This window comes from Galeopterus variegatus, unplaced genomic scaffold, assembly GCF_000696425.1.
Source record: "Galeopterus variegatus unplaced genomic scaffold, G_variegatus-3.0.2 Scaffold1368, whole genome shotgun sequence".
Taxonomy (NCBI): Eukaryota; Metazoa; Chordata; class Mammalia; order Dermoptera; family Cynocephalidae; genus Galeopterus; species Galeopterus variegatus.
Window position 1 is genome coordinate 192,428 of NW_007727479.1, and position 20,406 is coordinate 212,833.

At 41.1% G+C, this 20,406-nt stretch overlaps 1 protein-coding gene across 1 annotated transcript in view; it reads left to right on the forward strand.

Moving 5' to 3' along the window:
- The window catches only part of PLXNC1 (plexin C1), a gene marked incomplete at its 5' end in the record, with an annotated part of 144,234 nt that overhangs the window by 62,668 nt on the left and 61,160 nt on the right, over positions 1-20,406 (forward strand). The window contains 4 exons of the mRNA XM_008576575.1: positions 1,661-1,745; positions 3,669-3,771; positions 3,915-4,010; positions 17,251-17,390. Of these exons, the coding sequence (XP_008574797.1) occupies positions 1,661-1,745; positions 3,669-3,771; positions 3,915-4,010; positions 17,251-17,390 (424 nt within the window). The remainder of the gene's footprint in view (positions 1-1,660; positions 1,746-3,668; positions 3,772-3,914; positions 4,011-17,250; positions 17,391-20,406) is intronic.

Genomic DNA, 20,406 nt, shown 5'->3' on the forward strand with positions numbered 1-20,406 from the left:
ACTAAGTCCTTTTTCCCTTCTGCTTTGAAACATCGGGGGAAAGTCGCCTCTTCTATACAACTTCAGATTCTGCTGTGACCATCCCACCAGTCATTCTGGCACCCCTTTGGTCCTCCACAGGCACCCCTATATTTGTACCCAAATACTACATGGAACTCAAACCATTCATATGGTGTTTCATCGACTGTGCTGTCATCATGGTGCTTTTTTTCACCTAAGTTATTTTACCTCTTCCAGAACAACTGTAAATGCTTTCAGAGCAGAGATCATGAATATTCATTTCCTTGTGATATTTCCAAATAGCGTTTTGTGCATGGTTGATGCTCAGAAAAGTATGACTTTTGCAGTCTTCCTTGCTGGACACTTGTAGATTCCATTGACATGTATTTTCACTGGGAGTCCTCAGTACTTACTGCTTATATGTTCATTCGACTAACATTTATCAAGTGTCTGTTATCAAATGCTCTCGCAGAGAGGTCATGTCAGCCTCCTAACCTCCTTGTCTTTAGAACAGAAGATTATTATTTCACATATACCCTCTTTATGTGAGCAGAATTTAATGTGGAATTCTGGCTATCAGGGCGAATTTTATTGCTGTGGAGACACACCTCGAAGTAAGGCTTCTTAGACTTTTGAAACCACACACTAATGAAATTTCAGTGAGAAAATGAGGGGTGCCAACAAAATCAGGCTAACTTTTTATTTTGCCAAGACTTTAATTTAAAAAGTACCCCCATTAATTCATAAAAGGAAGAAGATGTTAATACCTTCTTATTTGCACTGGTCCCTGGATAGAACAGGATTAGAAAGGTGCTGCTCCTGGCCGTAGCACCCAAACCTGGCTTTCTACAGTGGCAGGAGAGCATTGCAACCCAGACTCCCAGCCCCTCCTCTGGCTTGCTAAATCACAATGTCTAGGAGCATGGCCCTGGCATCTGTATTTCCATAAATTTGTCGAGTGATTCTGATAGACAATGGGGTTGGGGAATCACTGCATTGGATAGAATATATATGTTTAAGGAGATACAGGAAATGTTACATTTCTCTAATGTTGACTTAGCACAGATTTTATCTTTCTTATTTTATTCCTTTGGGGTATTCTAAGCCATGGGTACATTTCCAAAAGCAAATAAGAAAACCTTCCTCTCAGATTTGGTGACAGTTGACTCTCAGAAGATCGTGGATCCCAGCCCATGAGAACCACACCTTTAGAGTTTGTTAGGTAAATATTTGCAGTGTGGATTTTTGTGAAGCTGCAGGATTTCCTATGCAACAGTCTGGTTTTCATGTTCTAGGCTCTTCTTGCTCAGTGACTTGTTTTATTCTTATGCCTTGGCCAATTACAAGCTGAGATAGTGATCCCAGGGAGAATATGAGATGTAAATGGCCTGTAAAATGGCTTTTTCCTAGTGATTATCCATGGGAGGCTTGGAACCAGGGTTGGGTTCAGTCTGTTTGGAGGCTGGTGTTGTGCACTTTGGCTGCCTGGTGTGAAAGGCCCAAGAGGAAGGAACCACATGCTGACTGAAATGTTCGCGAACAGCTGGTACACCCCGCCCTCTATGCAGAGGAGGCAAAAATATTTATTTTTTGCTTTTACAGCTATGCTTGACTCTAGCAGGAATCCACTGTCAATGATTTTTTTCCCCCTTTGCTCCAGATGTTTTAGTTGTCGTGACGTTCTCCTTCGGTTCTTGGAATTTATCAGACAGATTCGACTTTACCAACTGCTCATCATTAAAAGAGTAAGATTTTATTTGAAATTTAAATATTCTCTCATTGGTTTTAATTTATTTAGTTGTTTTCCTCCTCAATTTCCTAAAGAACTCTTTTGCGGAATAGAACTTTCCAAAGTGCCTTTTGGAGCATGTCCTAACGGGAGGTAAGAGAGCCACTGAGCGCATAAGCTCAGTTTGCCCATCTGAGCCTTATCAAGTAAGCTGGAGCAGACGAGGAGAGAAGGACAGTGCTTAAGTTTTCATACAAACAGGGAAATATATTTCCTGAGACCAAGAGGCAGCCTTGGAGTAATGCAGAAAAAGGGGCGCTGCTAGGTTGTCCCCTGGCCAGAATAGCTTCAGGATCGTGAGGGTCAGGGGACGTCACACTGGAGAAGGACAAGATGAAATGTCCTTCACCAGAGGAACGTGTCCATGCTGCCCCTTTGAGCTACAGCCCCGCTGAACGAGCACCCACCTCACTCGTGGTTTCTAAAGCAGAGAAAACACAGGAAATAGGTTTCTCAGATTCCTGACTTTCCAGTTGGAAGTTGGGATGGAGGTCCCCATGGAAACAACGGGAAGGTGCATGAGCTGTGTTTATAGCGTCCCATGATATGCTTGACCAACTGTGTGAGTACCAAATGTGAGTTTCTTTTGGCCTGGCCTGGGAACCATTGTTTCTATGGGGAAGATGAGTTCAAACTCCAACCAGAGTTGGCAGGCTGCTCCGAACTCATCCTTACTGCCGAGTTTAATCATTTCTAAGACAGAATGAATTTAGGGAGGAAAAAATACAAAACCTGACACAGAATGCCTCAGAAGTCCATGCAAATAGGAAAAAAATGGGAGAACTAAATAGAATTGTATAGGTCAAAGAGAATATACAGGTAACATAACTCCCCTGATCCCCAGTTTTGGAAGCCAGATAAAGGGAAGCAACTTGCTCCAGGCCCATATGCTTAGTAATTAAGAACCAGACCTCAGATCCAGATCCCCCCAAGAGAGTGAGTGCCCTTTCCACAGGTAACTGCTTCCTGTTAGGAGAGCACTTAGCACAGGAATCATCCCGGAGGGGTGGCATAAGCGTGCAAATCACAAAGCTGCTTCTAGCTCACTTAGGTGGCCAGATAAACACAGAAGCGAGTCTGTGTTTTCTCCTCCCATCAAAACTGCAGTTTCTGTAGGCCAGAATCTCAGAATGCTTCAGCATTTCTTGGAGACTATATAAAACATAAAGTGGGTCCCCTCGCCCTGCACTATTCCCCCTCACTGTCTTCCACAAGGCTTCCTCTGGCCTCCCTTGGCTACAATTCCAGACCAGTCCCCATTTCCCTTTTTATCATTTCTTCTTTAACTCTAATTATTCTAATAAGTGCTTTCCAAGTCCTCCACAGTTATCCATGCATGATAGATTATTTGATTAGCAGACACAATTCTTCCTTAATTTGATTGTAGAGCAAACACTGGCACTCCATTCCCTCTGCTTGCCAGGTAACACCTTTAGTCTTGCAACTTCTAGGCAGTAGGCAGTGTGGCTGCACCAGTGGTGAGGCCTTGCTGGTCTGGGAGCAGAAGGGGGGCGACAGAAGAGAGATCAGTCTCCAGGGGTACTTAACTGAGGGTAGACAAATAGCAGAACTGGATGCAGAAACTGAGTCAATGGGTTCCTGTTATCTGCAGACCAGCAGGTGACCCCAGCTTCAGGTGTCCATGGCAACAGCCCTGCAGGTGTGATTCAGGTCCATCCACCCTGAGGGCTTCCCAAAACCGGGCACTTTATGCCCAGCCTCAAAGAACTGTCCTCTCTCCCCCTGGTTCATCCCAGTCTGTCCAGAGATTTATTTTTTCTTTTCTAAAATGTTTGCATGCTGCATCACAGAGGGAAATTCTAGGGTATAAACATTTTCCTAAAACTGTAGGAATTAAGTTGGTTTTCTATGTTGCCAGATGCCCAGTGTGTGTTGGAACTGGCTGTGCGTGGTGTAAGAGCAGAAGAAAGTGCATCCACCCCTTCACAACTTGTGACCCTTCTGATTACGAGAGAAACCAGGTAAAGTGACATTTTTTTGGTACTACAAGGTTTAACCAAAAATAAATGTTTGTGACCACCTGCTCGTACCCCATCTTTTGTGTTTGTTTCACACTTTGAAATTCCCACCCATTCAGATGTTGAAGAGATGTTCTCCATTTCAGGAACAATGTCAAGTTGCTGTTGAGAAATCATCCAGAACACCAGGAGGAGGAAGATTCACGGAGAATAAGAGTAAAAGAACCAACCAGGGTTTACAGGTCAGACTTTTTGAGTCGATAATGGAAAAACCCCTCTTTCAATGACAATGACAACAACTCCTACCTACTACTTTGAGTTCCTTTAAAAAATTCCCTATTTTACTCTCTACCAAAATTCCCTTTTTTATCTTTGGTTTTTAACCAAGTTTCACTTAATTGGCTCAATGCATCAAAGGCTGCGCACTCACATAAAAGAAATTAAAACTCCGTAATTATGAAAAATGATGTTGTTCTGGTAGGAGTAAAATTTTAAAGGTGACTTTGTGGCTCACTAGGGAGAGTTAGAAGGAAGTGTAGCATACAGCCTGAGGGGATTTCAATCCCAACCACATACTGTGATTGCATTTCTGGGGATTATGTGTGTGCATGGGGTCTGTGCAAAGTATGCGAACTGACCTCGATTACAGCATTTTCCTTTACTGTGTGGAGACAGCTAACCAGTAGTTAACGGAGTTAGAACGAAGAACTGTTATAGAGTGTGTATTTCTCTCCCCTTCTGAAAAATGATTATTTTTCTATGAAATTTCCTTAGAAATTTATCTTATTTTCTTCATAGTAAATCATCAAGCACAACATGTCTATCAGGTTTGAAAAAAAGGGATGTGGGCTGTCCGGTTAGCTCAGTTGGTTAGAGCGTGGTGTTGGTTAAAGCACCAAGGGCAAGGGTTTGGATCCCTGTACTGGCCAGCTGCCAAAAAAGAAAAAGACATTTGCAGGCAGAACATAAGCGTCTGTGCTTAGAGCGTAACTAAGTACTGGCTTCACTCAGTCAACAAGAGTTCATTGAGCATCTAAGGTGTGGGGTGAAAAACAAACAGAAAGAGGACAAGTTTCTGCTCTCATTAACCTTGGGGTCTATTGAGAGCAGACAAATTAAAAACAACATTTTTTTAAAAAGGCTCAGTTTTCTGTTTCATGACTCATCTGTGGTTTTGACTTATCCATTTGTTGCTACTTAAGGTCAAGTGCCAATATAAATAAGCAGCACATTTTTAATCATTACTGAAAAGTTGACAGTAACTTTAGGTGAATTAAGTAACAGTCTGAGGGAATGTGAATCAAAATGGATTATGAAGTTAATTAAAGGCATTAGAAAAGCTTGGTGTGCCAGTATCTACAGACTTGAAGAGTCTTTGAGGTTTTATTAAATGATGGGCTACTTTTCTCTTCCCATTGGTTCATTAAACTAAGACATAGAGACAGGAACCTGGATCAAGGAGACACTGACTTTTTTAAATCAAACTCTGTCGTTGTTTCAGTTTTGGGTTTTTTTTTTTAATTTTGGTAAAATACACATAACAAAATTTACCATCTTTACTATATTTAAGTATACAGTTCAGTAGTGTTAATTAAGTACATTCACATTGTTATGCAACCAATCTCCAGAACCCTTTTCATCTTGCAAAATGAAACTCTGTAGCCATCAAATAATAACTCTTCATTTCTCTTTACCTTGAATTCCTGGCAATCACCGTTCTATTTTCTGTTTGTGTGAATTTGACTACTCTAGGTACTTAAGATAAGTGAAGTTATACAGTATTTGTCTTTTTGTGACTTGCTTATTTCACTTAACATAACGTCCTTAAGGTTCAGCCATGATGAAGGTCAGAATTCCCTTCCTTTTTAAGGTTGAATAATATCCCAGTGTATGTATTTGCCACATTTTGTTTACCCACTCATCCGTCGATGGACACTCGGGTTGCTTTCACATTTTAGCTATTGTGGACAATGCTGCTATGAACACGGGTGTACAACTATTTCTTCGAGACTCTGCTTTCACTTCTTTTGGGTATATACCCAGAAGTAGAATTGCTGGGTCATATGCTAATTCCATTTTTAATTTTGTGGGGAGCCATCATACTGTTTCCCGTAGCTGCTGTACCATTTTACACTCCCACCAGCAGTGCACAGGGTTCCAGCTTCTCCACATCCTCACCAACACTTGTTATTTTCTCTTGTGTTTTTTTTTTTTAGTAGTAACCATCGTAATGGGTGTAAGGTGGTATCTCATTGTGGTTTTGATTCACATTTCCCTAATGATTAGTGATGTTGAGCATCTTTTCATGTGCTTGCTGGCCATTTGTGTGTCTTCTTTGAAAAAAAATCTATTCAAGTCCTTTGCCCATTTTTTAATCGGGTTGTTTGGTTTTTGTTGTTGAATTGTAGCAGTTCTTCATATATTCTGGATATCAACTCATTATCAGATATATCACTTGCAAATGTTTTCTCCCATTTCATAGGTTGCCTTTTTTCACTCCATTGATTGTGTCCTTTGATGCACAGAAGTTTTTTAATTTTAGTGAAGCCCAGTTAACCTATTTTTTTCTTTTATTGCCTGTGCTTTTGGTGTCAGCTCCAAGGAATCATTGCCAAATCCAATATCATGAAGACTTTCAAATCCCATGTTTTCAATCCCATATTTTATAGTTTTAGTTCTTATGTTTAGGTCTTTAATCTATTCTGAGTTAATTTTTGTGTATGGTGTAAGGTATAGGTCCAACTTCATTCTTTTGCATGTGGTGATCCAGCTTTCACAGCACCATTTGTTGAAAAGACTGCCCCTTCTTCATTGAATAGTCTTGGCACCCTTGCTGAAAATCATTTGACCGTATATGCGAGGGCTTATTTCTGGGTGCACTTTCTGTTCCATTGGTCAGGATGACTGTCTTAATGTGAGTACCACACTGTTTGATCACTTTTGCTTTGCAGTTAATTTTGAAACAAGGAAGTGTGAATCCAACTTTTTTCTTTTTCAAGATTGTTTTGGAAATTTTGAGATAATTGTAGATTCACATGTAGTTGTAAGAAAATAATACATACAAGGAGTCTTCAAAAGTTCACGGAAAGATTCATATACTCTTTTAATTCCATTTTTCCATGAACTTTGTGAAGTAGTCGCGTATATCTTTTACCTAGCTTCCTCCAAAAGTAACACCTTGCAAAACTATAGCACAGTGTCACAACCAGGATATCGACGTTGACCACAGGCAAGATGCAGAGCTGCTTTATCAGCACAAGCCTCCCGGGTTGCCCTCTTCAGCCAAACCCACTCCCCTCCTCTGTCCCACTCCCCATCTCTGACACCTGGCAACCACTACTCTGTTCCTCATTTCTATAATTTTGTCATTTCAATAATTTTATATGAATGGAATCATCCAGATGTATCCAAAGGTAACTGGTTTTTTTAACTCAACATTATTTTCTGGAAATTCATCCAAGTTCTTTCATGTATCAATAACTTGTTCCTTTTTATTATTGAGTTGTGGTGTATTAGTCCATTTCTGTTGCTTGTAAAGAAAATATGGAACTTGGTAATTTATAAAGAAAACAAAATTTATTGCTTACAGTTTCTGAGGCTGGGAAATCCCCAGTCCAAGGAACCCATCTGGTGGTGGCAGCAGTGACCTCTCACATTGCAAGAAGATGGAAACAGAGAGAGTTCCTCATGTACTCTCCTTTTTAAAACCCTCAGAACCACGCTCCTGGCCACCATTAGTAATCCATTCACTATGACATGGTCCTCAGAATCTAAACACCTCTTCATCGGCCCACCTTCCAATTACCATAATGGGATTTCCCACTCTCAACAGTTATAGTGGGGAGTAAGCCTCAATGAGGTTTGAGGGGCATCCAGTCTACAGCTTTCCACCCATGACCCCCAAACTCATGTCCTTTTCACACACAAATACCTTCATTTTATCCCCCAAAGTCTTAACTTGTTGCAACTCAAAAGTCCAAGGCTCAAAGTCCCATCCGTGTATTCAAAACAAGTTATCTACTTCCAAGATACAATGGTAAGGCAAACATAGGGAACATATTCTCATTCAAAAAGGGAGAAATAGGCCCCAAGAAAGGTGTAACAGGTCCCAAACAAGTCCAAGACCCAGCAGGGCAGGCATTAAATATCAAAGCTGGTGAATCATGTACCTTGACTCCATGTTCGACGTCCTCTGCACACTAGTGCAGGTATTGGATCCCCAAGTCCTTGGGTAGCTCCACTCCTGTGACTTTCCTGGTCTGAGGCCATGCTTCTGCTCTTCCAGGCTGGCATTGTACACTGGTAGCTCCACAATTCTGGGTTCTCCATGGCAGTCCTGCTGTCACAGCTCTACTAGGCATGGTGCTGATGGGGTTTCTCTGCTGCAAATCTAACCCCACGTTTCTAGCAAAGGCTGTCTGTGGTGACTTTGCCCCTGTGACAGATCTCTTCCTGGGCCCCAGGCTTTTCCATACATCCTTTGAAATGGGGGTGGAGGCTCCCAAGCCATTCTGCGAGCCTGCAAACTTAACACCAAACATAACACCACGTGTATGCTACCAAGACTTCAGGCTTGTACTTTCCAAAGCTGTGGGTCTAGCCATGCCTGGGGCTAATTTAGCCAAGGCTGGAGCAGCAGGGGTGCAGGGAGCAGCATCCTGAGGTGGCCCTGGGCAGCGAGCCCAAGCCTGTGTAGGGCACCTCAGGCCTGTTCCTCAAGACCGTTTTGTCTCCCCAGGCCTTTGGGCCTGAAATGGAAGAGTTGGCCCTAGAGGCTTCTGCAATGTCTTCAGGGCCTTTCCCCTCTTCTCTTAATAATCCCTTTTCTTTGTACTAGTTTTCTTGGCACCATTGCATTGTTCTTCTGAAAATGCTTTCTGCTTCTCTACCACATGGCCAGGCTGCAAATTTTCCAAATCTTTATGCTCTGCTTCCCTTTTAATTATACATTCTGGCTTTACGTCATGCCTTTTCTTCCAGAACGCAGCATAGGCTATTGCAAGTAACCATGCATCTTTCTTAATGCTTAACTGCTTAGACATTTCTTCCACCAAACATCCTGGTTCACAGCTCTTCAGTCCCACTTTCCACAAAGTCCTAGGGCATGGACATAATGCAGCCAAGTTCTTTGCCACTTCATAGCCTGGGTGATCTTTGCTCCAGTTTCCAATAAGTCTCTTCTCATTTACATCTGAGACCTCCTTAGAATGGTTCTCACAGCCCATATTTCCATAAGCATTCTGGTCACCACCATTTAACCAGTTTGTAAAACATTCCAAACTTTCCCTGGTTTTATTGTCTTCTAAGCTTTCACTAGCATCTAGGCTTTTTCTAAACTATTCCTTCAAATTCTTCCAGCCTTTGCCCATTATCCAGTTCCAAAGCCACTTCCACATTTTCAAGTATCTGTGATAAGCAACACTCACTTCTCTAGTACCAATTTTCTTTATTAGTCCATTCCTGTTGCTTATAACAAAATATATGGAACTGGGTATTTTATCAATAAAGCAAAATTTTTTGCTTACAGTTTCTGAGGCTGGGAAATCCCCAGTCCAAGGAACCCATCTGGTGGTGACAGCAGTGACCCCTCACATTGCAAGATGGTGGAAGCAGAGAGAATTCCTCATGCACTCTCCTTTTTGAAACCCTCAGAACCATGCCCCAGACGGCCATTAGTAATCCATTCACTACAGCACGCTCCTCAGAATCTAATCACCTCTTCATTGGCCCACCTTTCGATTACCATAGTGGGATTTCCCACCCTCAGCAGTTACAGTGGGGAGTAAGCCTCAACAAGGCTGGGAGGAGCATCCAATCTATAGCAGGTGGTTCAGGCAGTGGCTTTTCAAACTTCTTTTATTTCAACAAAAAGAAATAATAAAGTCACTGTGTCCTGGTTTCCTGTATGTATTGTGTCTTCCTGTGCCTTTTGAACTCTGACACTGTGTGGTTAAAAGAACTGAGGTCACCAAGAGAGAAGAAGGGAGGCTGAAAATAAACAAAAGCCCAGATCTGTCTTCAGTGCATCTCTGTGGACTGCCCTTCTGAGTTTGGAGAATGACATTTTGTTGATACTGAAATGTTTTCTTTAAATATGTGACTAAGAACAGAATCTTAAGTTTGGTTGATAAGGACGGGAGTGCTATTTGTCACAGGAGGGATTTCTCATGCTCTCTGAAACTCTGCGTCTTTCATTATGTAGAATGTATGACATTCTGGTTTCCACTTTGGGTCCTCGTGTTGAACAAAGCACTCAATGTCTCTGCAACCCTTTTCCTAGCAGAAGCAACTGAGAGCTTTCCCTTCACGCATCTTCCCACATCACAATGCACTGAGTGCTTCCGATGTGCCAGCCACTACGACTAGGGTGGCACAGTCCTAGGCTTTGTGATCCTGAGCTTGGGTTGGTTCTTCCTACACGTATTTATGCAGCACCTAGTAGATGTTGTTATACTGAGCTCCATGGATGCCATGAGGAGGACACAAGTGAATCAGGCACATCTCTGTCCATCAGTGTTAAGAATCTTATTCATGAGTACATCCGTAAGGATATAAGATGAAAAACGTTAACATGATGGAAGTACCAGAAGGTTTACAAACCCAGAGAACCTCCCTGGGGCCCTGTCTTAATTCTTCCTGTTTGTTTAAGCCCAGTGTCTGGCAGTTAAAAACACTTAATCAGTGTGGTTGCTTAAGTCTTTGATGGATGGATGGATTGATTGATGGAGATGGCATTTCAGCCCACCTTTAAGGGATGAGCAGCATATAGACACATGGAGACGAAGGAGCAGGTATTCTAAACAGAGGAACTGGCATAAGCAAAAGTGTGGTGGGGAACTGGAAAATTCCAGGACAACCATTCCAGAAACCCTAAGTAATTCCATTTGCAGGAAATGATAACACACAAGGTTATGATCCTGGAGCCTGCATGTAGGGCATTACATGGGAGTTTTGACTTTGTTACAGAGGAACTGGCATAAGCAAAAGTGTGGTGGGGAACTGGAAAATTCCAGGACACCCATTCCAGAAACCCTAAGTAATTCCATTTGCAGGAAATGATAGCACACAAGGTTATGATCCTGGAGCCTGCATGTAGGGCATTACATGGGAGTTTTGACTTTGTTCTTCAATGGCAATGGAATGCCATTCAAGACGTTTTATTTTCTTTAATGTATGAATTTGTTTATCCAAGGATGTGGTACTTATGAGGCAGGGTTCCTCATTCAATCCCAACTGCTTTATGACCCTAAGACCCGTCTTATTCCCTGACCCAGAGCATGTGCTATCATTTACCAGGGAGACTGCATTAAGGAGAAGCAAGACCAAAATATGGAAATGAGCTCAAAAGCTTATGTTTGACCTTGGAAAAGGAGTATTTTCAGCTATCAAGGCCAGTGTGTCTGTCTGTCTCTTTGTCTCTTTCTCTCTGCATATTTAGTAGATGAAACCATGTCAGGCACCGTTGGCCCTGTGGCCCTGCCCTAAACACTTCAACTTCCATTTCTTAGCAATCTTACATCTGGTGCCTTCACCTGCTGAGACCAGAGACAGCTGGCCTCTCTTTTGTGCTTTCAAGGAAAGGTTGTGAAGATCTATGATGTGATGTTGTTCTAATTTTTGTTATTCTCCAGAATATGCTTATTGCTGTAGGACAGAAATAAACTCTCCAGAGCCATGTCTCTTGCTCCTGAGGAATTTACAAAGTGTTCTTCTTTCTCTCTCTTCTTTGTACCTCCTCATCCTCCATCACTTTTGAGTGTGTGTTTTAATTTCTCACAGACAATCCAAATGGACTCTTTCAGGGACCTTGCCTTCCAAAGTGAAATTAAATTTCTCATATACCTTTCTGAGTAGCTTCTATGGGCCTGGTACTGTGCTAGGAACTGGAATGCACTTTCAATCAGAGAAAAAGTTTAATGAACTGTTTATGCTATTTTCATTCTATTGATTCAAAAAAAAAATTCATGTATTCATTCACTCAAAATGTGTTTGTTGAGCAACTACTATGTGCTAGACAGGCAGGCAAAACTGTGTGCCTTCGTGGAGCTTATGTTGTAGAACTTAATAATATTTTGGAGGAAGTAAGATTCAGTTTCATGAAGCATTTGAATGTGCACAGCAGAAAAGGATAAAAGAATGTAGGGATCTACTAAATCCCAAAGTGGTGGATAATGATTGTTGAGCCTATGCCATGTCCTGAGCTCAGAGTATCTCTTTTTAGTTGAATGTGCACAGCAGAAAAGGATAAAAGAATGTAGGGATCTACTAAATCCAAAAGTGGTGGATAATGATTGTTGAGCCTATGCCATGTCCTGAGCTCAGAGTATCTCTTTTTATAAGCCTTGCAATGGACCTATTTTCCCCATTTTATAGACAAGGAAGTTGTGGCTTAGAGAGAATAAGTAGGTAGTAAAATGGTACATAAGAGATCTGAATTCAGGCAGTCTGACTCAAAAGTTCCCAGTTTTAACCACTACCCTACATTGTATGACCTAAATTGAATATAAACAAGTGTTATACCATGCAGTACTGATGATAAAAGTCAGTCTGGCAGGGAGGAAACTAATATTGGCTTCTCTTGGCATTAGGTTACCAAAGTCTGCCCTGTCTGTGCCACAGATGTGGGGTGGGACTAAGACCTCCAGCCTGGCCATGCTGTGAGGGGTTTATTGACGTGAAGACACAGGAGGAAAGGAATATGTTGGGGTGTGGTCAGAGGGAAGGAGCTAGACCTGGGCAAGGCTTAGCATCTTCTCCAAGACAGGGGGAGCAGAAGAGAGGCTTGAGATAGGGGAACTGTGAGCCCTTTTGGAGAGTGAAGCAGCAAGAATCTCCGGCTAAAGTTGAAACTCAGCAGAGAGGTGGATTTAAGTGTCTGGGTTTAAGTTGGAAGCGGGGGCCTCAACTGTGGGAGAAGAGCTGCCCTCCCTGGTCATGAAGTTCTGGTCACCCAGCCCAGCTCTGAGGAGCCACAAAGGTTCAATGGCCAAGAGTAGCACCTTTAGCAGGTGGCCTTGGCAGCCCCACCCTGGACCATGTCAGCCTCACGTTAGAGTCCCCTGGTCAGAGAATTGAGTCTTGATCTCTTAGCACGGGGCATTAGTCTCTCAACTTCTCCCAGGAAGTCTCCAGGTCTGTGTCAGGAGGCATTGCTAACTATTGATAGCTCCCAGGACCAACTGGAAGCTACATCTCAAGTTCCCTGGGGACTGCACAAGGGCCCCCAGGAGGGGTCATTTGCTCCGGGGGGCTGAGCATCAAACGGATAGCAATTTTTTCCATTTAACTCTCTGATTTTTCTTTGGTGGCATTGTATTTTGCTATTTCCTTTCCACATATCACCCCTTTTCCACTTCCCCAGCACCACTGCTGGTTACCACTCTTCTCAACTTATACATTTCATTAATATATTACTTCCATCCTCTTCTCAGTCATTAATAAAGATGTTAAATAATTCTGAACCAAATACTCACCCCTGTAGGGCCCTACAGGACACTTTCCTTTAATTAGTCGTGCTACCTTTCATCTCTCTAATGTCCTTTGGTTTCAGATTTCCAGCTGATTTTGAATCCGTGTGACTTTTTATCTGGTCCTGTTTGAACTATTTCATGAGTGAAAATCTGAGAGACATTTTACTGAATGTTGATTCAGGTCCAGGTCTATAGACAGCTTTGCTATATTCAGATTTTTTGTAACAGATTAATAGAGCACAATTTGGTCTTAATACACTGAGCCTTCCTAATGCACCTCTTTCCAATGTTCTTTTCAATCATAGCAGTATTTTCTCCATTAATGTCATGGTAATTTGAATTGTGTTGACGTCAGACTTCACTAAAGGTACTCTCACTGTCAGGAGACCTTTTCAAAGATAACTATTTCTTAGTGGTTGTGCTATTTCCAATGTCTTATAATGACTTTTTAAAAAATAACAATAATAATATAATCCTCTTAGACCTTTTCAAAGATAACTATTTCTTAGTGGTTGTGCTATTTCCAATGTCTTATAATGACTTTTTAAAAAATAACAATAATAATAATTGGGTATTCTATAAATCAGGTAATTAACCAGTTTCTAATGTGCTTTCTTATACAAACTAGGGAGTGATTTAAATTCGTGAGAGACCAGAGCTTATAGTATTTTTTTAAATAGTTTTAAATTGTGTAGTCATTTAAAAATAACTCTTAAGTTTTTAAAATGTAGCTGACAAGAAGTAGACTGTTCTGAAATTAATTGCTGAACAACTAGGGCTGTGATGATTACAGTCAATAGTATTTTGATCTGATACATGGAAATTCTTGGACATAGGGTGAGGGAGGAATCTCACTGTAGGCCTGTAAAAAATTTTTTCTTTGTGTCAAGTTTGATGATGCTTTTAAATTAACCCCCTCTAGGTGTGAGCTTGTGGGGCCAGGTGCTTCAGGTCAGGTCGTGAATTAACTCTTGATTAGAAGACATAAATAGATCTACAATATTGACTGTGTGGAACATCTGTGGGGAGATTGTTCTTTGATTTTTTGTCCATACTGGATTTTTAAAAATTTTTGTCAGAAAAAATAGAAAAATATATTTCTAAGAATTTTTGCAACCATAAAAGTACAGCTATATAGCTGCCCTATTTTTTTTTCTTCATATTATCTTGTGTACCTGCACTGTTTATTTAAGCAGGACCTCTTGGTAGCTCTTTAACCCAGTTATTAAGATCAGGAGAGGTTCTCCCAGCAAACGAAGGACAACTGATTAACCCTCTTTGGAAGCAGACTGGAAGCATCTGCTTTCACAAGATAGGCCAGGGCTGGATTCCATCCTAGATGGCCAATGGAAACTTCCCTAAACAATAAGATTTTTAAATGAAATCCTTTTGAAGTAGCAAGGCTATCTCTATTCAGGGGGAAATAAGAAGTTAATGAGACACCGTGGCAGGTCCTATGATGGTGTTAAGGAGCAATATACAACTCCCTTAAAAAATCTTTTTTAGGGCCAGCTCGGTGGCGCACTCAGTAGAGTGCGGTGCTTGGGAGTGCGGCGGCGCTCCCGCCAAGGGTTCGGATCCCATATAGAGACCGGTCCGCTCACTGGTTGAGCGCGGTGCGGGTGCAACACCGAGGGTTGCGATCCCGTTACCGGTCACAAAAAAAGACAAAAAGGAAAAAAAAATCTTTTTTTACATTAGTTATAAGGCTTTCTTTATCCTCTACAGAGAATAGAGAAGTAGCATTTACTTGACATGTTTGAAAATTTTGCTTGAGCAGACATCAACAGTATAAATATTAGAAGTAGGAAGGACTTATATGGAAAGGAAAGAAACCTGGGAATCATAGTTGACTTGGATGTAAATGCAGTCTGCATTGAAGTTTACATAAAAAAGAAAGTTCTGTCTTGCCTTCTAAGAAGACAGTGAACTCCTGTAGAGCAGGGGTTGGCAAATTTTTTTCTACAAAGAGCCAGACAGTAAATATTTTAGGCTTTGCTGGCCGTATGGTCTCTGTTGCAGCTACTCAAGTCTGCCGCTGTAGTGCAAAAGCAGCCAGAGATACTACACAAACGAATATTTATGGACACTGAAATTTGAATTTCATGTGTTTTCATATGTCATGAATATTCTTCTTCTTTTGACATTTTTTTCATGGGCCATACAAAACAGGTAGTGGGCAGGATTTGACGTTCTGGCTGTAGTTTGCCAACTCCTGATGTAGTGCACACATGGATCACGTGTCCCCCACAACATCCAGTCCTGTCCTAAGGACCCTGTAGGTGCTCAATAAATGCTTGTTCACTTAGCTGTCCCAGTGTAAGAGCAAAGAGTAAGCCTTTTGCTGTACAACACACACTTGACATTTGCAATGGATTTATCTTGAAGTCTTTGCTAATCCCTGCATTGCAAGTACCACTCTAGCAGATAATTTCCCCCTAAAATGCAGCCAAGGATAATAGAGTAACTACAGTAACCCTTTCAGGCCCTCAATGATTCTATAAATATGGGGCTAAAGTCCCTTACAAAGTTCTTAAAATAAATTCTGTCCCCCAAATCAATTCTCTGTCACGTTACATCATTGCTGTGATGACATTAACGATGAGTTTACCTCAATCTGCAAAACCCACCCGTAGTGATAATGCGTGATGGTGACTGCTGTACCATACAGCAACTGTGTGTGCCAAAGAGCACAGTGGCAGCGTGTCCGTTTCAGCAGGATGGGCAGCCCCAGCAGCCCAGCAAGCCGTCCTGATGAGTGTTACACACACAAAGGAGCAGAGAGTACTCGGTTACTTCCAGGAGCAGGTGTGAGGCAGGTGTTGGACATCACGAAAGCTCTCTCCATGGCTCAGCATCTTCCTCTTGGGCTTTATCCTCCAAGTGGATGCACTCAGCATTTATGCTTTAGCCAAATGTCACATGATTAAGCATCTCTAGGCCCTGGGGCCAATTTTAAGTATCAAAATTGTGAATATAAAGTTCACTCATACTAAAGATCTGCTGTACTTTATATCCAGAATCTTAGAATCTTGTGTCCTGTCTTGGTCACTGTATTGCAGAAAAATGCAGATTTGCTGGAAACGGTCTACAAAAGAACAATACAATGATCAAAATGATAGCTGGTAATATTTGTAGAAGAAAAGTGAAAGAAATTAGGATTGTTTTGTCTTGAAGAGGGAGAATGACTCTTGCCATCAAATTCATCAAATAAAGGGCTGCCTTTTTAAATTTTTTTTTAAAGAGGGAATTTGATTAGACATTGAAAGTAGAGAAGTAAGGTGGCATATGCCTACATGCTACAAGGTTAGCTATCAGGTGACTCCAAGCTATATGTGGGTGACTGTGGGCCTGATAAAGCCTGTAACTGGGTAGCAAGGAAGACATCATGATATCTGCCAACCGTTTAGTAGAAACAGTTGGCCATAATGTTTTCAGGCATCTCACCACTTGATATTAGGTGACTGAAGTGGGTTGATTGATTTTGGGGGTTGGTTTTTTTTCCCCCATGCAGTATACTCCTCGATTCAAACAGCCTAACTGAAATAAACAAAAAATACGAACTGCTTTCTCGAGAATTAAATTTATCTGGAATGACATTTATTTCAACTTAATGATGAATCTGCCATTGGCCTGCAGTCAGTGGATTCCTTTTCTTTTTCTTCATTTTGCTTATATTGTGAGCCTCCAGAGGCTTTAAGGCAGTGAGCCTTTGCAAAACTCTAGTGATATCTCCGTCTTCAGACAGAATGTCAGACTCTTCAACTGTATTTTCGACTGGCTTGTGAGACAAAGACTAATTGGTTTGACCTCATGCTGTCACATGTTGAGAGACATGAGTCTTCAGCACTCTTCCTTGAATTCATTGATTTCATTAAACACTGTCTGCTTGTGTTTGCAAAATGTTGTAATTTCCCAGCGATTTCTTCGAACTGCAGCACATAAACAGATTCTTTGGAACGATGCCATTTCTTAGCTTTGATCTCGTGTTTTAATCTTTTATTTCCAATAGGTCTTCTACATTAAGTCCATTGAGCCACAGAAAGTATCGACCTTAGGGAAAAGTAACGTGATAGTTACAGGAGCAAACTTTACCCGGGCATCGAACATCACAATGATCCTGAAAGGAACCAGTACTTGTAATGAGGATGTGTGAGTTGAAATACTAGTGATTTATCCTTGGTAATGTAAAGCTAAAACCTATGCCAAAGGAGTACCCATGTGATTATAACCTTTATAGAATCAAATTTTTTCCATGCACCAAAATGGGCCAATAGTCTGAGTATTTGATATAATATAATTCTAATAAGTAAAATCATTTTAACAACAGATTTCAAGTTCATTGTGAGAGAATCTGTCCTGCATTACCCCCCTCCAAAAATCTCAGTAATCAATAATTTAAAGATGGTGCCTGTTTGGGGCCTTGATTCATTTTTGTTAACAAAATCAAGTTCGCATTAGAGTAGCAAACATCATTTTTAAGGCAATGCACTTAGAATAATAGTCAAGCACCTCTGAATTTGATGGAGAATTTATGGAACATTTCTTCCAGTGTGCTACCCAAAGTTGTGCATTAGAGTAGCAAACATCATTTTTAAGGCAATGCACTTAGAATAATAGTCGAGCACCTCTGAATTTGATGGAGAATTTATGGAACATTTCTTCCAGTGTGCTACCCAAAGTTGAAAAAAGAAACTTTTGGATCAGTTTCATGTAGAAATTTTATTCTCTGTAGCCTTCTTCTCTTTACTGGTTTGCTTTCCATCTCAGATTATTAAATTACCAGTACATACATTAGTAGTAAAAAAACCAAAACAGCCCAACATAAATATTTGCTTAATGTACACTTGACATTATTACTCCTGTGATTTCTCTCCCTCCCACTCATCCTATCAATGAAACTTTGAGAAAAAAATTTCAGTTTCTCACTGATGTCCCTGTGCATATTGGTATCCCAATCCCCCCTGCAAAAGATGTCATAATAACAATACAGCAGGTAATTTGAGTTTTCTGTTTGTTAACTTTCATAGGTTTGAGTTAAGTAAAAAGTGTTGCAGTCTACATGAAGTATAATACTGAGCTTATTCTCATCACTGAAATGCATTTAAGACAATCTGCTGAAGCGTGATGTTTTGGCTTTTAACTGCTAAAACAGATTTGTACAGCATTCTAATCAGCCGTGCTTATTTACTGAATTTTCTGTTTTAATTCATTTGCTGCACATCACTGCCATCCCTTTTCCCTCATAGCAGTAAATTTGGAATATCTATGATCCTGATGAAAAAAATGACTCATTGGTGGCTTTCCTCTGTTCTGCTATTTACCAGAATTATTGAGCACACATTAGAGGCTGTATCTATGCGACATCGGTATTTTTGTACCGTTTATCCTGGCTAAATACCTTATAGCAAAAACCTTTCATTTTGTGTAGCAAAATCTGTGAAGTTGGACACCTGTGTGTTCACTGCAAGAAAACCAGCTTCACTGGAAAATAATTCGTTTTTCAGAGCATTACCCTGTTTCTGATTCTTTATGCTCTCATTTCAATTCCGAATGTGTCCTGAGATCCTGCAGTTATTAAATTAAATGACTAAGAGACCTTGCTGCATGTAGCATTTCAGTAACCACATCTGTGTGGTGAACCCAAGTTCACGAGCAGTCAACATAATAGTCAGTTAATGCTATACCTGCGTGCATGCCATAATCCCATATTCTTAATATGGCATTTTTCAAATGCCCAGTTATTTTCAAGAGAAAAATACAAGAATGATAGTGGAATGACCTACCTTTCCACCTCTCTCCTTCCAAAATTTATAAATGGATTTGAATGTTAATGACCAGCCATTGACGATGCATTTCCTACAGCTTTGCTCTGAATGTAAACCTTAAAATGTACATCTAAGGTAGTATAAGTACAAACTGACTCAACTGTTTTTTGAATTTGCCTTACTGTAAGGTATAATAATAGCATTCAAGTTAATAATCATGCGCATATCCTTTAAGTAGTAAGATTCTTGTGTAGCATAATTATACTGAGCATTATTTAAACACAACCCAGTCTTAATGATTTATGCTCTTGACGGTCATTATAGACCTGACCCACAGAGGAAGCTGCAGGTTGCAGAGGCAATGTTGTAGAAGGCTTTGCTTTGACTTCGGGACGTCCAGGGCCAGCTTCTGCTGGATGTCAGCAGCACTCAGCACAGTCCCAGTTAATTCCCAGTCTGGAAGATACTTAGGAGGCAGCGTGGTCCCATTGCAGGTTGATTCTGAGGCCCCTGGGCTCCTTCCTGGCATAGGCTCTCCACTCTTTGAACAGCACAATTCCCATCTCTGCCTGGTGTTGGGTTTTACCTCCCAGTATTTGACTGGAGCTTCTTTTTTTTTTTTTCAAGTTTTTTTTTTTTTTTTTTTTTTTTGTCTTTTTGTCTTTTTTCGTGACCGGCAACGGATCACAACCCTCAGTGTCGCACCCGTACCGGACCGGGACCGGCAACGGGATCGCAACCCTCGGTGTTGCCCCCACTCCTCGCTCAGCCAGTGAGCTGCCAGTCTGTATGTGGGATCCGAACCCTCGGCGGCCCACCGGGCCGGCCCTAAGTTTTTTTATTATGGAAATTTTCAAACATACACAAGAGAGATGAGTGTCATGAACTTCTCTATACCCATCCCTAGCTTCAAAATTTATCAGTTTTTCCAATCTTATTGTATCTATCTTGTTTGCTTTTGGTAGTGGGGGTGGGGGGTGGATCTGGGAAAAGAGTAGCGGCTGGAGTTTCTTAAAAGCATATCCCAGACGCTATATTTTCACTCATAAATACTTCAGCATATATCTGTCTAACAGATAAGAGTTGTGCCATTAGCATACTCAACACAATTAACCATAATTCCTTAATATAATTTAATACCCAGTTCATGTTCCACTTTCTATTAGGGCTTCTTAATGGCAATGGTTACATTTCCTTCCTTTCCCACTTCTAAGGGAAATGCAAATAAAAAGATGAAAATGCACAAAAGAAAGAGGAACCCAGCCCCAGATAATACCCAGACTGGGTAAGTGGCCCCTCATTCATCAGTAGTTGCCTGCGACTGTTCTGACAGTTCATGAAGTATCATGGCTCAAGTGGAATTCCTCTGTCACCTTGGGTGACCAGCTGTGCTACAGGTC